This window comes from Arvicanthis niloticus, chromosome 5 (assembly GCF_011762505.2).
Source record: "Arvicanthis niloticus isolate mArvNil1 chromosome 5, mArvNil1.pat.X, whole genome shotgun sequence".
In the NCBI taxonomy this organism is placed as follows: Eukaryota; Metazoa; Chordata; class Mammalia; order Rodentia; family Muridae; genus Arvicanthis; species Arvicanthis niloticus.
In genome coordinates this window covers 61734958-61751777 of record NC_047662.1, presented here as the reverse complement: position 1 = coordinate 61751777, position 16820 = coordinate 61734958, and the positions used below count along the sequence as shown (strand labels likewise).

General features: G+C 37.6%; 1 protein-coding gene across 5 annotated transcripts in view; it reads left to right on the top strand.

The window, feature by feature from the left end:
* The window catches only part of Focad (focadhesin), a 295918-nt gene that overhangs the window by 203338 nt on the left and 75760 nt on the right, over positions 1–16820 (top strand). For all 5 annotated transcript variants that reach the window (XM_034503044.2, XM_076934681.1, XM_076934682.1 and 2 more), the window contains one exon: positions 4098–4219. In XM_034503044.2, coding sequence (XP_034358935.1) covers positions 4098–4219 — 122 coding nt within the window. The remainder of the gene's footprint in view (positions 1–4097; positions 4220–16820) is intronic.

The window sequence follows — 16820 nt, the reverse complement described above, 5'->3', positions numbered from 1 at the left end:
AGGAAATCAAACTTCTGTTTAAAAGAGCTTAAGAAAGAATAGCAAATCAACGTAAGATTATAAAAATCTGTGATCAAAGACATAAAGATACTCATAAAGTGAAGATTTAATGAAATCAATAGATACAGAAGGCTGACAAGGCCTGTATCAGAAAGAAGAGAGGAAATATTACTGTAGACCATACACTGTTCACAAAGAGAAGTTCTACAAAGAACTTTTAATCAGTAATCTTCAATATTTAGGTGAGTTATAGAAGTCCCTAAAATATAAAACTGATAGGAGAAATACATTATATGAACAATTTTCTATTTACTCAGGAAAATTATTCTTTAACCTAATAGCCATTCTACAAGTGGCATTTTGACTAAATTTATACAGACTGTAGCAAGAACACAGAAAAAAAGAATTCTTCTTCATGTTACCAGCATAATATCAATACCAGAATTTGATCATGACTTCACAAGACAGGAAACTGATGCACCACCCTTTCCCAGTGAGCACAGGTGGAAAGGTAGGGTGGGAGGGAGGTTGATTTAAGCAATACTTATAAAGGGTAAGACAAAGTTAATTTAATGTTTCAAAGCCAATATAATTCCATTGTGTTAAAAGACTGTGCAGTCTTTAAGTAGATTCAAATGTGCAGGAAAAAAATCTGAAAAATTTAGGACAACTTCATCATGCCAAAAAGACTCTTATTAAAAATTATATATAGATGGAAACTTTTTTCTGTTAAGGAACAACCAGCAACTACCAACACATACTCATAGTTAATCCTGAAATACTGACAGCCTTGGTCTCTGATAGTGAAAAACAAAATGAATGCTGTTTTCACCATTCTTACCCAGCATTGTACCAGAAGCCATGGCTAGTGAAGTCAGTTGAGGAGAAGAAATACAAGCTGCAAGGTTTGAAGAAACAAAACATTCATTGCTTGCAGATGACATCAGTATATTCATAGATAATCCAAAATAGTCCATGGTTAGATATTAGGATTAATAGTTGAATTCCTTTCAGTAGCTTGCTGTATATAGACCTATATAAAAATGCATATATAAAATCAGTTGTATATTTTACATACTCATATATGTATAGATTATGAAATTTAAAACCTATAATAGCATCATATATACTAAGAATCTAAAACAAATCAATAACCTGTATTTTATCAATTACCGAAATAGTATTGAAAAAAACAATAATTGTAGTGATGCATGATGATGTTTATGGGCTAGAAGGCTGCATATTGTAAAAATTAAGTTAAAATTAATATATAGATTTAAGTAAATCATAATCAGTCCAATACATATTTGACAATTGACATTCTTATTCCAAAAACTCTGTGGAAATACAACAACCCAAAATTAACAGTCTTGAAGAACATCAGCAGCCATGTAGGAGGACTTACATTATCAGATGTCAAAAACTATGATAAACTCACAGTAATTGGTAATCGGGTGCTAGTGCAATGATACGCAGGCTGAGCAAAAGAATACAGTATGGACATGCACACATAGTCACTGTGTCACTGATTTATAGCAGCGATGTGGAGGAAAGCCATGATCTCTATCATGAGAAGCTCTAATGTGTTGATTTTTATTTAATGCATGTCTGTCTGTGCTGTGTAGTCCATGTATACACACGTGTTGGAATGCACATGTATGCCCTCACATGGGGGGAGTGTTTTCCTTGCTCCTCTACCTTATTATCTGAATGTGTGCCTTTCTCTGGACCAGCACACATGTTGGCTTAGGGATCTACCTGTCTCTGTCTATCCAATGTGTGGGTTCTATACATATGTCACCACACCTTGCTTTTATGTTGGTACTAGATACTGAGTTCATGGCCTCACATATGTGTGGCAAGCATACCACTGACTAAACCATCTTCCCACATCTAAAAGCCCTAATTTAAAAAATAGACAAATACACTGAAGATCTTTATGATGTACATATGTGATAAAGGATACCTAAGAATGTAAAGTAATGAAAATTTTTTAATAGAAATACTACAAACTTCTGAGTTGTTTTCTGCATTAACCATTGCTCGCTGCAGTAGGAAGTTCCTCCAATGAAAGATGGGCTCTGCACAATCAGTGGGTTCAGCATGGGTAGTTAGAAGGCACGTTGACAACAGGACCATTTAGCAAAACTAGTACTATGTTCCTCCCTTGGGTCTGTGACCTTCCCAACCATGCTCTTGAACAAACTGTTGACAGTTAGGGTCTCGGGGAGAACGGGTGTCATTTTCTTCAGTGGTATAGCCCTTTCTCCAGGAATAAGTTCCTACCTACACTTGGGCAAAGAACTGTAATTAAACTCACTGGATCACATACAAAAGGGAAGCAGGAAAGTAGGAGGGGCTCCATGGTTGTTGGGAAGCAGGTTCCTGTAGGAGATGGAGAAGAGGGGGGGATTATATGGAAATGACTAAACTCACTAAACTCACAGTGCAATAGGATTAGAAGAGGTATTCAAATGTCCGGTGAGCATGTGAGAAGATAGTCAACTTTAACATCAAGAAAAACCTGGGTTGAAACTATAACATTTCATACCAGTAGAGTGGATAAAAGATGGAAAATACCAAGTACAATTGCTTCTATGTTCCCATGGGTATTTACATCTGAGGATTCAACCAACTGCAGATCAAAAATATTTCTATTTATAGCTGTTGTGAACATAAGTAGATCTTTTCTTGTGATTAGTCCCCAAACAATGCAGTGCAGCAACTGTTTATGCCACATCTGATATCTGCATCTTGTCTTTATAAATAATATAGAGGTCATAAGAAATGCAGGAGGAAGTGGATGGATTATATGCAAATTCTGTGTCATTTTATATAAGGGACTTGAATATGCATGGATTTTGCTAACCATGGTGGTTTTGGAACCGATCCTTCATGGACACCACGCAAAGGCTGTCAGCGCAGTAACTAGGACAGCTGTTGCGAATATAAGTTCTTCTGATATTTTTAAAATTGATTGTGAACAAATTTCTACATTACTTGGGATTTTATTTTTTATAGAACTTGAACCTGATTTGTGCTACCAGAGACATAAGTCCACAGCAGTACTGTTTGACCAGTGTTTAACTCAGGAGCTATGTGATGCCTGTTTTCAGTAAAGTGAATACACAAATGTTACATATTCATATGAAGGAATGTGATGAGGGAATGAGTAAACTCCAATGCCAGTAAGAGCTAGATGATTCTCAAGACAACGAGGGTGGGCGAAGGAAGTGAGATGGGAAGCCATCTTCATACTCTAACTCCATTCATAAAAAGAACCATGACAGTCAAAGCGGCTGCTAAAAGTGGTGCTGCCAGCCGAGTTGGAGGCATGACAGGAAGGTGTGCCCAAAGGCTTCTGAGATGCACATAATGACTTGCTTCTTGATCTGGGTTCTGCTTAGACATGTATAAAACAGTTAACTGAGCCATGTTTATAAAGTGTGCACTTTTCTCTGTCAGTACTAAGAATACATGTTGGAAATATAGTCATCTGTATATTTTGCCATCTTGGTCCTTGAATATGTCTTTTTGTTGGCTCAGAATTAACCGACTTTCCACAAGTTACCTGGTGTTACCATAAATTACTTTACTGGATTCTTTGGCTTCTGATTGACTTGGAGCCTACCTGGTGCTGGGAGTTCATTGAGACAGGGGAAGAGGCACAACCAAAACTTTGCTGATGCAGGTGTGAGCTCAGCTTGTTTGTGTGTGGGCGTGGACTAAAGGCCTTATGTTATCAAGAGTTGACATTATATGTGCACATACTTTTATTTAATGAAAATTAGACAAAGTTTAATAGATAGTACCAATGGTTTGTAAAATTTGTAAAATACAAATTATAATTTTTCTCTTTTTGTAAATATTTATACTGATAAATGTTAATTATAAATGACTTGTAAATGAATTATATTTTAAATGTTAATTTTTATGTCCAATTTTTTCCCCTCTTTGGATACCAATATTCAAAAATAGTAATATGCTCAATAATTTATATTTTCATTGATATGTTCTTCATCCAAATTGGCTGAGTGTGATTACTGAGAATATAATTTAATTGAAAATGCTCATTCTGAATTTCTTTCTTTTGAAAGGTGGCATGCTGTTTTGCTATGATGTTGCCATGTATCAGAGCAAAGATGGCAAGCCACTGAATCGGCTGATGGCCAGTCGAGGGAGAAGCTTCAAGCAGACAACACTGGCCCTCCTTCATGAGGTAGGTGCTGCTCTACATCCCAGCAGCTCTTCATGTTTCAGAGTTCCTCCCTTTCTTTTATGTGTATGAACTTTGAGTTTGTTCGGAATGGTTTTTTGCTTTGCCGCAATTAGTGTAAGTTGCTTTTAATGGCTTCCAAAATAGCTGGTCAAATAGGATACTCGGTCCTGTGTTTCTGCAACCGAGAGCTGATGCTTCCCCAGTGCCCAGCAGTGTTATCAGGGTGTAGCCTCTAAAGATTTACTTGTTTACTTATGTAAGGATGTTCAATCGTTTAGATTGAATTTCAACTTATGTGTGTGAGTGTGTGTGTGTGTGTGTGTGTGTGTGTGTGTGTGAGAGAGAGAGAGAGAGAGAGAGAGAGAGAGAGAGAGAGAGAGAGAGAGTTAGACCATACATGTGTATGCTATGATGCATGTGGGTATGAGAGGACAACTTGCAGACGGTGGCTTTTCCTTCCACCATGTGGTTTCTGGGATGGAACCCAGGTCTTGATATTCTGAAGCTAACGCTGTCTTGTGCTAAGCACCCTCTCATCCCTTCCTTTCCTGTTTTATTTATTTAGTTTGTATCTGCATGCCTGTGACACAATAGGGTTTAGACAGTAACTTTTTCTTCTACCCTGTAGGTTTTAGGGTGAAACTCAGGTTGTCAGTCTTGGCAGCAAGCAAGTACCTTCACCCATGGGGTCATCAGGCTGGCTCCTGCAGAGTACTTGAAGTCAGTGTGTCTATTTCAGTTAAGAGAAAGAATTGTGGAAGAAGTATTGTTTCTCTCAGGTAAAAATGCTTAAGCAAAGCAGAGGGAAACAGGTCATTTCTGTATCTGTTATTCCCAGACATCTCTTTAGTTAGCATGGAAAAGAGATTTGCTACCTTAATCATTTTAAACTCTGCATGTAGGTATTTTCAGGACAAATCCAAGTTTAAACTCTTTATGAAAAGTTATCAGAACAGAAAAAGTTTTTAAAAGGTGTGGGCTAGTAGAAGCTATGATAAATTTAGCTAATGTATCAGAAGCTAGGAGATGTGCTCCACATACGAACAGAGGAAGTATCTGGATTAAGGTACTTGTAGCTTATGTTATAGAGGGCTTCGAAAATCTCAGAGGGATGGGAAAATGGCAGCATTATGTGTGAGTCAGTTACAGGGCCTTTTGAACAGAATTTTGTTAAATCTGTGATGGGATTTTAGTTCAGACTCAGTTCACGTGGCCTAGTGCTTAACCGTGTTGTTGTGGAGGTTAACTGTGTTGTTAACTGGAGTTCGAGATCAAGCACCCACATTCTGCAACTCATGACTGTCTGTAACTCTAGCTCTCAGGGTTTCAACAGTCTTCTGGCCTCCATGCGTACACATGCATGCACATGTGAACAGGAAAACACACACACACACACACACACACACACACACACACACACACACATACACATGCACACAGATGAAATGATTCATTGGTTTCTTTTTTAATTAATCATTTTATTTATTTCCATTTCAAATGTTATCCCCCCTCCCACTCCCCCTGCCTCTAAGAGGGTACTCCCACACACAGTCACTCACTCCTGCCTCACCTCTCTAACATCCCTCTTCTCTGGAGCATCAAGCCTCCACAGAACCAAGCACTTCTCCCACTGATGCTTTAGATAGGGCCATCCTCTACTACATATGTAGTGGGAGCCATGGACAAGCCCATGTATACTCTTTGGTTGGTGGTTTAGTCCCCGGTCCACTAGTTTCTTAAACTGTTTAACCAGAAATAATGACGGTTTTGAAGAGTTGACTAATAACAGTTGCAATAATAGCAACTTACAATCAACTATATACTCTAACAGTTCTGTATCACTACTACTGTACATGCAATATACATCACAGACATAATCTGTATGTTAACTTTTTGATGGTCCAAAAGTTATATGGCTTTAGTAGAAACAATACTTTGAATTTACATTTTTCTTGGGCTAGCACCATACAGAACAGTGTTCTTTCTTGATCCTGTGCAAGGGCAAGAAACTGTAGCTCAGCAAGCCACACAACCCTGGGAAAAGCTGCTGCGTTTTGCAGGGTACTACTGTGTAGCTGAGCTAGGATGCCTGGCAAGCTAGTTTAATTACATGTATTTTCAAGTTAGGACATTTTTAGTTTGTAATGTTTTATTAGGACATGACCTCAGAATAATAAGCAGAGGAGCACAGTGTATTCGTTCATTTACTCTCCACATGCATGGTCTGAGGTAGGTCCTGTTAATTTGTTCAAGATCATAAAGCAGCTAAGTGGAAGAGTCTGGAAATTGAACCCTGGAACTCAATTTCAGTTTGTTACTGTAGAAGCTTAGCAACCATATCAAGTGAGTTTTTAAAATTTTCTTTATTATGTCCACAGCTTTTACTTATTCACTTCGTGGCTTACTTTGGCATTTCTGATTTACCAGCACCGCCATTCTTAAGGTTTAGAGCCATCATTAAATAAAATATGGGTTACTTGAATACAAGCTCAACAATACCTTGAAAGTTAATATGGCTTCTGAGTGAGCTAGGCCTAAGGAGCAGGTAGTGCATACAGTACAGATATACTGGCTGAAGGAATGCTTCATGTCCTGAGTGGGACAGTGCAAGGCTTTATCAGACTGTTTAGGACAGTGTGTAAATTCAAGCCTGAAAACCATTTCTTTATGGGATTTTCAGTTAATTATCAGACAGTGGTTGACAGTGCGTAACAGAAATCACAGAGTGAAGCAGCAGTTCACTGCCGCTTCCAGGCCAATCATTTAAATCTACCTTAGCTCTTCCCCTTGCTTCTGCCTTGTTTTGTTGTCATCGCTGTTTGTTTTGTTTTGATTTTTCCCTAGATGGAGCCTCTTTTGCATTTTTTAGAAGTTTCTTCAAACTCTGCATTATATCTCTGGGAGTTTTTCCTGAGAATTTCATGTTTATCAGTTTAGTGGGTAGTGGACCTTTGGTTTGCGTCTGGTTCTTGGTGGTCATATAAACATTTTTAGGATGATTCCTCACTGAATTACTCAGATATTTTTGTGTGGACATCTATTGTGTGCTGGTGTAATTTCCTTTAAGTAGAGAAATAGCCAAGAATGAGATTGTTGGGGTATTTGGTAGTTGCACATATATCTTTATATAAAACAGATAGACTGTTTCCTAGTGGCTGTCCGTTTACAGCTGCCCCTGTGATACAAGAGTTCTCTGCCTGCCTCCGTACCAGCGGCCATAATGGATAGGTTGTTCATTTCCGCACTGATGAATGGCATCCTGCATTTTTTCACTCTTCCGTTTGCCATCCTTAGTTTTCCATGATGTGTCTGATATTTTCGTTATTTTTTCCTGAGAATTTGTTTTCTAAGGAAAGGGCTTTACACATTCTGGATATAAAATGTATGTTAGAAATAAATTTTTACCTAGTACTGTCATTTTCTTTAAAAAAAAATGGCTTTCTTCTGAAAATCAAACTTTTAATTTTGAAGACTCTAAGTTGACACATTTTTCTTCTTATGGCTTTTTAAAATCTGACGCATGATTACAAAAATGTTTCTATTCTCTTGTGCATAATTTAACTTTTATTCATTAATTTTTAAAGTAGAGGTATAATTCACATATTGTAAAACCCACCGATTTTATATATACACTTAAAATATATGGTTAATTGGGTGTGGCTACTTGCAGGTAGGGTAAAGTGAAGTATGTCCATGTGGTAGCCCACATTGGTTCTGTGTTGCTTTCTTTGCAGATCAGTATTTTGCTGAGTATTTATTAGTCAGTTTGTTGATACCCTATGTTTTCATGTAAAATCATACATCTTAATTATTGTTATCTAGTAGTAAGTGTTGAATTGAAGTGGTATCTATTATACTCTTTGCTTTTTCTATATAAACATAATCATATCTTTAAAAAATCAGATGCCTACTCTGAGGTGGATTATAAATACATCAATTCCTTAGGCCACTTGATAGAAAACTGAAATCTTAGGAACAAGGAGTCTCTACACTCATGAACAATGTATTTGCATTTAGTTAGGTTAAAATTTTGTTTACATATTTTAAATCTTGTAGGTGTTTTTGTTAAATTTACTAACCATTACATTTTTACAACTAGGATTCATTCTGTTTGATTTTCTGTTTATTGCTACTATGTAAACACAAGGAGATTTGCTTTTCTACCTTAACTCTAGCTGAATATTAAGGCTTAAGGTCCGGTAATCACACTTACTTCATACTCTTCTTTGTTTCATTGACTCCTTTGCTTATTAAAATTCATTTGTTCACTCATTTACTCATTCAATCATTTATTATTTTCATGTATGAGTGCATGCCTATATGAATTTATGTGTACCACATGTGTGCAGGAGCCTGCAGAGGGCAGAAGAGGACACCATGTTCCCTGGAGCTAGAGGTACATGCCACAGTGAACTACCATGTAGGAACAGAACTCTAAGAGAGCAGTAAGTGCTCTTAACTGTTGAGCCATCTCTTTCCTCCTCCTCCTCCTCCTCTTCCTCCTCCTCCTCTTCCTCCTCCTCTACCACTACTACTACTGCTTCTTCTTCTTCTTCTTCTTCTTCTTCTTCTTCTTCTTCTTCTTCTTCTTCTTCTTCTTCTTCTTCTTCTTCTTCTTCCTCTTCCTCCTCGTCCTCCTCCTCGTCCTCCTTGTCCTCCTCCTCCTCCTCTTTCTCCTCCTCCTCCTCTTCTTCTTCTTCCTCTTCCTCCTCCTCCTCCTCCTCCTCCTCCTCCTCCCCCTCCTCCTCCTCCTCCTCCTCCTCCTCCTCCTCCTCCTCTTCTTCTTCTTCTTCTTCTTCTTCCTCCTCTTCCTCTTCTTTTTCTCCTCCTTCTCCTTTTCCCCTCCTCCTCCTCTTCCTCCTCTTCTTCCTCTTCCTCTTCTTCTTCTTCCTCCTCCTCTTCCTCCTCCTCCTTTTGTCATATGAGGTTTAGAATCAGTTTGCTGGTATTTCTGAAATAACAGTCTAGGATTTGATTAGAACCTCACTGGAGCATACAGTTATGGTTGAATCTTCCTATTCATTAGCTTAGTGAATCTTTCCATTTATTTGACTCATTACTTTTTCATAGTTTATAGTTTTTCTCATGTTGATCTTGTAAGTATTTCCATCTTGCAAATATTTCCATATATTTATACCCACACATTCCATTTCAGGTGATAGTACTATATCACTGAGTCTTAATATTTACTTATTCGTTGTAGATATAAGGGAAATCGGTTGGGTTTTGTGTATTCTTGTATACACTAGCCTTGCTGAAGTGACCAATTCATGGATCCTTTGGCCAGTTGGTTTGGATTTTATATGTAAATGCTTATGTTGTCTGTGGCAGAGACAATTTTTTCTTTCCTTTTTCTTTCCTTCCAGTTTCCTTTCTGTTTCTATCATATTACATCAGTGAGGACTTCTGGTATGATGTTGTAACAAACTGTGGAGAATTGACATCTCTGCCTTATTCTGATCTTTAAAAAAAGTTCTCAGGTTTTGGTCATGTGTATCCTATGGGGTTCTATTGGCTTGGGGTGTTGTGTAGATTTTCCTTGTTGAGCTTAGACTTGGTTAAACTAGTTGGAAGTGTTTGCTTTGCTTTGCTTTGCTTTGTTTTGTTTGTTTGTTTTCTTTTATCATGATAGGTTTGAGTTCTTCAAGTGCTCTATTCTGCAATATTGATCTAACGTGTGATCTTTCTTTCATACATTCCTTGAATATTGATCTATTCTTACTGGATAAATACCACTAGTTGTGGTGTATAAATTTTTTTAAACATTGTCAGACTCATTTTGCTCATGCTTTTGGGGAGTTTTGTATTTATGTTTATTGGAAATATTGTTCTGTGGATTTCTGGTTAGTGTGTTTGGTTTCAAATTGGGTAATGCTGACTTAATAGAATAAGGAAGCATTGCTTCTGTCTTAAAAAAGAAGCATAGAGAATCAGAATGATCGCTTCCTTAAATGTTTAGTAGCAGTTGGCTATGAGCACATGTGAGGTTTTTACTTCTATTCTGAAAGGTTATTAACTGTTTATAATTTTCCTTAAAAGGTATAGATTATTCAGATAATGTGTTTTTCCCGTGAACTTTGAAACTTTGCTTTTCAAGGCATTGTTCTGTTTTTCTAGGTTACTAATTTGGGGCATTGAGTTAGTACATAGTGTTCTTCATTAACTCTTCTAATTTTTGTACAGTCTGGAGTTGTAGCTTTTCTTTATTTAAGTGTAACTATTTTTTTCCTCTGTGTTTTTTCTAGTTTGATTTGCTACAGGTTTATTATTTTCCTTTAACTTTTCAAAGAACCAGTCTTTAGTTTTTATTTCAATTATTACTATTCCAGTTATCTTTTTTTGTTGTGTCCTCCCTCGACCAGCAAGGAAAGACGCGAGCAACTGGATCCTTCCCAACACCTTTATTGAAGCGCTTCATTCATCATTTACCTGGGGACCTTGAACACCTGGAGGGAGCTGCTTATATGCTCAGCCTTGGGGGGGTGGGGGGGAAGAAATGCACATGGAGGTGCGCGATTGGTCAGAATTGCAGTGTTTCATTAGCATATCCCACTCGGGAGGGGTTGGTACCAAACTGAGTTGGCCCAAGGGTGATCGCATGCGCAGTGCACTTGTTTACCAGTAGATCATACCGGAAGCCAGCGCCATCTTGACCAGCCGAGTCGGGGCAGCGGCCTACATTTTTTAATAATATGTATTTGTTCGTGATGTGGGGGCATATGTGCTACAGAGCTTGTACAGGTTAGAGAACAACTTGATTCTCTAATTTTACCATGTAGAGTGCAAGAGTCAAGCAGTAGACAGGTTTGGCAGCAAATGTGTTTGCATTCTGGGCCATCTTGCTGGCCCCAGTTTTTGCTGCTGCTATTATCATTATTATCATTATAATTATTATTGCTGCTGATGCTACTACTACTACTTTTAGTGTTTTCTCCCTTGAGGTCTGCAGGCTTCTATTGCACTTGTTCCTGCCACATGTTCCTGTCACTCCATTGCTGTCTTGTTATCTCTGGCCCAGAATCAACAGAGCTAAGGACCGTAGACTCAAAGCTAGGAAACCCTCAGCTCAAATAAGATTTCTTTCTTTTAAGTTCCCTCAGTGATTCTGTTCCCAGCTGTGTAAAAGTAACAAATACAGTGTCCTTGCTGTCATTCATCTCATGTGTGCATAAGCATGATATTATTTTGAATAAACTTACTATTAGATCAGTTATGAAAGTCATATCTCATTTCACTTTTCTGTGTGCTTTCTCTGGCGTTCTTTCTTTTTTTGTGTAGCTTTGACTTTCTGATCTATATCCTTTTCTTCAATGTAAAAGGTACTTAAAAGAAAAATGTGTCCTGAAAGGCAAGTTTTGTCTCATAAAGTCTGTTAGAGGAAGCACGTTCAGAAAAAACATAGAAAGAAGAAAAGGAAAAGTCTCACTGTTTTTTCTGAGTAGCTCAGAAGCAACATGGGTGGTACTGTATAAGAGGCTGTTCTGGGGTAGGGTTCTGTTATTCTGCATGGCATAAGGTGACCCCCACCTTCCTAGGGGTGGTACTACCTTCCTAAGTATGAGCTCCTACCTAGGGATTCGACCTGCCCAACTGGAATGTCAAATCTCTGTCTAGACCCAGGAGATTTCATTTTCATGCCCAGGCCTTTGTTCTTCATTATTCATGTTACATGTTTGGTAACCATTTCCACGGATCTCGGACATTCTATTTTTGTTTGTTGATATTTTCTCTTTGCTTTTCAGGTTTGAAAATTTCTCTCGAGACATCCTCAAGCTTAGGTACTTTGTCCTTAGTTGAGCCAAGTCTGTTAAACACACCGAAGGCATTTCTATGTCTGTTGCAGCAGGGCATTTTGATCCTTAGTTTCTTCTTGGTTCTTCCTTAGGATGTTTGCCTTTTGCTCTTACATGCTGTCCACCATATCCATCCCAGACACTGTGCGTTAACAATTTGTCTTAAATTCCTGGAATGGGAATTCAAACTGTTTGTCCCTGGTTCCTATTCCTATTTGATTTCTTCAAACTTATTTTTGCCTTTTATTCTGCTTTGTTCTTTTCCTGAAAACTGGACATAATTTAAAAGGATTCGAAATAAATAGACCTTCAATCGTTTAGTGGTAAGGTGATTGTGGTGATGTGGAATCTTTCTTTCATTGCATAATTAGATCTGTTTTTTTTTTTTTAATTAGTGTGATTGCAAGTTTCACACGTCTTTTTCCGTTTTCTCTACTGCTTCCAGGAAAGGTATGTTGGGGTAGCCATGATTTATGCACATCTTTTCTACGTGGAAGGATAAAAGACGTTGGAGCTATATGTCTTCCTCCCTCCAGGTTACAAGCCTGATACATTGGAGCATGCCTGTAACCTCAGCGCTTAGGATGCTGGAGCAGGAGAATTGCAGGTTCGAATGCACTTAAGCTATGTCATACACCTCAAAGCATAACTTACTATGTTAACTCAGGCTTCCTCTGATGGTATATCCCAGAATGACTTCTTTCCCTTCCCAAATGTCAGATGTATAGGGTGACTTTTATTTTGCATTCACAATGAAAATTTGGCAAAGCTCTAAGTGGAATGTGCAGAGCTGTGTAGTGGTCTAATGACTCAAACTTCTGATCCTCTGATTGTCCTGACTTTGTCTAATCTGGGATTTTGTACTGAGGTTCTTGTCAGCATTAGGTGTCTGCCTCTTGGGGACTGTTCGAGTAAGTTGCGCTTCTCTGTGTTTGCTGGCATTCTCTCCAGCTGCACTTTGCCCTCACAGGTCTCAGAGAGCCATGGTGTACATCAGCTTCTCAGTTTTGCTTCTTAGGATGAATTGTGGGTTGTAAGCCCTTTATGTGCCATACTGGAACAGGTGTTTTTCATACTTGACATATATTTTATATGTAGTACTTTATTAATACTTGTCAAGAAAGATGTGTCAGCTAAACTAAGACTTTTCGATGCCATGGTGAACTATTTATGTAAATTCATCTCATAAATTTCCCCTTAGTTTCCTGCTTTTCAAAAATAACCTGATGTTCCATCGTGCTATTACACGTTTGAAAGGATTGCTGATCTATGTCTGCTGCAGACTTAATCCCACATGACTAGTATCTTCTTAGATCTGGGTAAAACCATGTGCCCCCTCTCTTTGATCTTTTGAATTGGGTCCCACTAGTGGTCATATCCTGTCTTCTGGGCTTCTCTAATAGATACCTCCTGCCCTTTGGAAGGAAGCTGAGGGCAAGTGGCAGTTTTCTTTTCTGGAATTTGCTGACAGTCCCATCATCTTTTGGCATTTCCTACGTTGACATGACATTCTCTTCTAAATTGGGCAATGTTGGCTTATCCTGGGATAAGAATGGCAGTCAAATTTTATTACTTTCTCCCTTCTTGGTAATACAAATATGTTTCTGATCATGTCAGTGCCACCCAGCCATGTTTATGCTTAGCATTAAGTAATAAACTGCTCTCTCATTTGTATTTTAGAGAAACCTTATTCATCCATACCGGAAGCAGGACTCTGAACAAAATCATTGGTGGTGGTTTTGTTGTTGTTGTTGTTGTTGTTGTTGTTGTTGTTGTTGTTCTTCTTCTTCTTCTTCTTCTTCTTCTTCTTCTTCTTCTTCTTCTTCTTTTTTCTCTTCCTCTTCCTTCTTCTTCTCTTCCTCCTCCTTTCTCCTCCTTCTTCTTCTCCTTTTTAAGTAAAGTGATCACTATTTAAGTTTTTTAAAGATTTATTTATTTATTTAATATATATTAAATATATATATTATATATATATATATATATATTATATATTGTAGCTGTCTTCAGCCACATCAGATCCCACTAGAAATGGTTGTGAGCCACCATGTGATTGCTGGGAGTTGAACTCAAGACCTCTGGAAGAGCAGTCAGTGTTTTTAACCGCTGAATCATCTCTCCAGACTCCCAATATTTAATTTTTATCAATTAAAAATTAATTTTGCTTTTCTAATTCTGTTATTTTCCTACCAAGCTGTTTCAAGTTAGATATTATGTAGTCACTTGTTTGAAATAGAAGTGTAGCATCACCTTTTCTTTTAATTGCTCCTTTGTCTTAGAAATATTTCTTTAAAGGTACAGGAGTACTGTTCACATTTATGCAATATGAAACAACTACATGAAAATTGCGAATAATAGTGGGAAGAAATTATATCTGTGCCTCTTACAGATTCTCCCTAGCAAATACTGCGAAAAGTATGGATTGCTATGTTTTAGATACTCCATAATTACCATGTGGATGTGAGTTGTTATGGTAACTGGGTTTCCCCTTCTATTAAATAACAGAGTAAATGGTTACTTAAGATGCAGTTGAATTGTCAGCTTTCAAGCTAATGTTATCCTGATAGGAAATGGGGTGGAGAGACAATGATGGAGGGGACAGTTAGGGGGTGGGGGAAGATTGAATGTCTGGAAACTACTTACAAGGAAATGAGGGCTTTGTACTTTAAGAAGGCATCCTCTTAAGTTCTCCCTTCTCTTACTATTTATCAGTGGATAGGAATGGCAGAAAGTTACTTCATAGCAATGGAATTACTAATGACAGAAAGTTGAAGCATCTTATTCATACTTATAAACAGCCATGCAGTGATTGTCTTTTAGGACTTCTAACAAGTGAGAATGCTTTTTCTTCTGGGTATGGGGGTTGATTCCTTTATTATTTTCCTTTGTTGTGTTTGTTGTTATAGTGGTGGATGAGGTGGAGGTAGTGGTGTAGGTGGTATTGGTGGTGATGGTGGTGGATGGTGGTGGCTATGGCTGAGGTGCAGGTAGTTTTGATGATAATTGTGAACAGAGAAATTGTCTTGCTTTATGAAGTTGGGGTCATTAAATTAATAGAAAGTACTTGTTTATCTGTCAGGTCCTACTCTAGTTTTACAAATAACCTCATCAAAAGTTTTTCTTATTTGATTTAGAGTAGTTAATGAAAGTCTGTAAAAATCAGTATTATATTTTTAATCACACGATGCTGTTTGTTCAAGAAGGAGTAAGTTATATGGTTCCATTAGGAAAATATGTGGGGAGAAACATATTTTTGTTCTCTCCCAATGTTTTCTTATATTTAAAAAATGTGTTTCTAAATAGGATGTCTCCATGAGCTAATATTTCAGGTGCACTGAATCATAATCTAGATGGTTATGGAATTTCAGATTATAAAGTTCATAAAACTCCCTGTAAAATATAACCTTTTCACTTAGTAGATACTATTTGAAAATAAATATTTCTAGACTAGACTATTATGGATATGTACCTATAAGGTTTAAATAATAATTATGTGTTTACTTCAGCTGTGTTGACTCAGACAGGTTTTTTTTTTTTAATTTGTTTATTCTTAAGAGAAATTCTCTCTATACCTGGATGTCCTGGAACTCCTGTATAGACCAGGCTAATGCCAAACACACAGAGATTCACCTGTCTTTGCTTCCCAAGTACTGGGATTAAAATAAGTATATGCCACTATGCCTGTCTCTAATTTTTTTTTTTAAGCTTTGTGTTTCTAGAATGACTGAAAGTTAAATGCCAAGTTGGGTCTGTTTGTGCAGGCCTGTATCCCAAGAGCTCAAAAAGTTGAGGCAGAAAAGTCTTAAGTCAATGCCAGCCTAGGTTAAGTTAGTGAGGGCTTATATCAAAATAAAAAGTGAAATGAAGGCTTACCATATAGCTCAGTGATAAAATGCTTGCTTAGCTACCAATAACATGTGAGGCTCCCTCTTTAATTCTCAGGGTTACAAGAAGAATTTGAACACAATAGTTTTATGATTACTTTTAAAATTTCACTTTAAAATTTTGATATGACAAACATTTCTTTCTGTTAAGGAGATGTGGTATACTTAAATAATTTTAACTCGGTGGGTGTGTACAAACAGTGTTACAGGCACTATAAAGGGATCTCAGGAAAACCAGGTTGGGATCTGTGTGCCTTGGAATTGTGTGAAGTCACAGATGTGCATAGTATTGTAGAACTGTGGAGGTGAGAGAAATCAGCTCAGTATGTTGAAAGGATAGGAAGAGGGGACACGGAAAGTAGAGAGATGCGTGGCTCCATATGTCCCATGAAGAGCAGAAGAGCAGAAGAGCAGAGCAAATGTGGGAACTGGTTTATAGTTTAATCTAGAAGATTTCATGATGCAGCGGTCTAAGAATTATGGAGAAATCCGTTGAGGTTCTTGAGCAGCACAATTATCTCTTAAGTGAATGGTATTGTCTTGATTCTGAGTAGATGGTAAGTACTGTAAAATGCTTTCCTGCTGGACTTTATGAACCATTAAAGATTTTGCACAGAAGTTCTGAGTAGTCAGCACCATTTGTGATGGGTTAGCAGAGGAGAGATATGGGGGCATTAAAGATGTAATAGGTGTGTCATGGTCACATGGAGAGAAATAGGACTAGGCCAGTGAGGAAGGAAGCATACCAAACTGGCGTTTCAGAAATTGACTTGATTGTCAAGTCAAGGAAGACTTCCAAGATAAGTCCAAAGTTTCAGACCTCACTAACAGGGTTATTGATAGATGATATTGACAGACATAAGAAAGATCAATGAATGCATTTTAAATGATAAACAAGCCAGCTGAGTATATATACAAGGTGGTAGA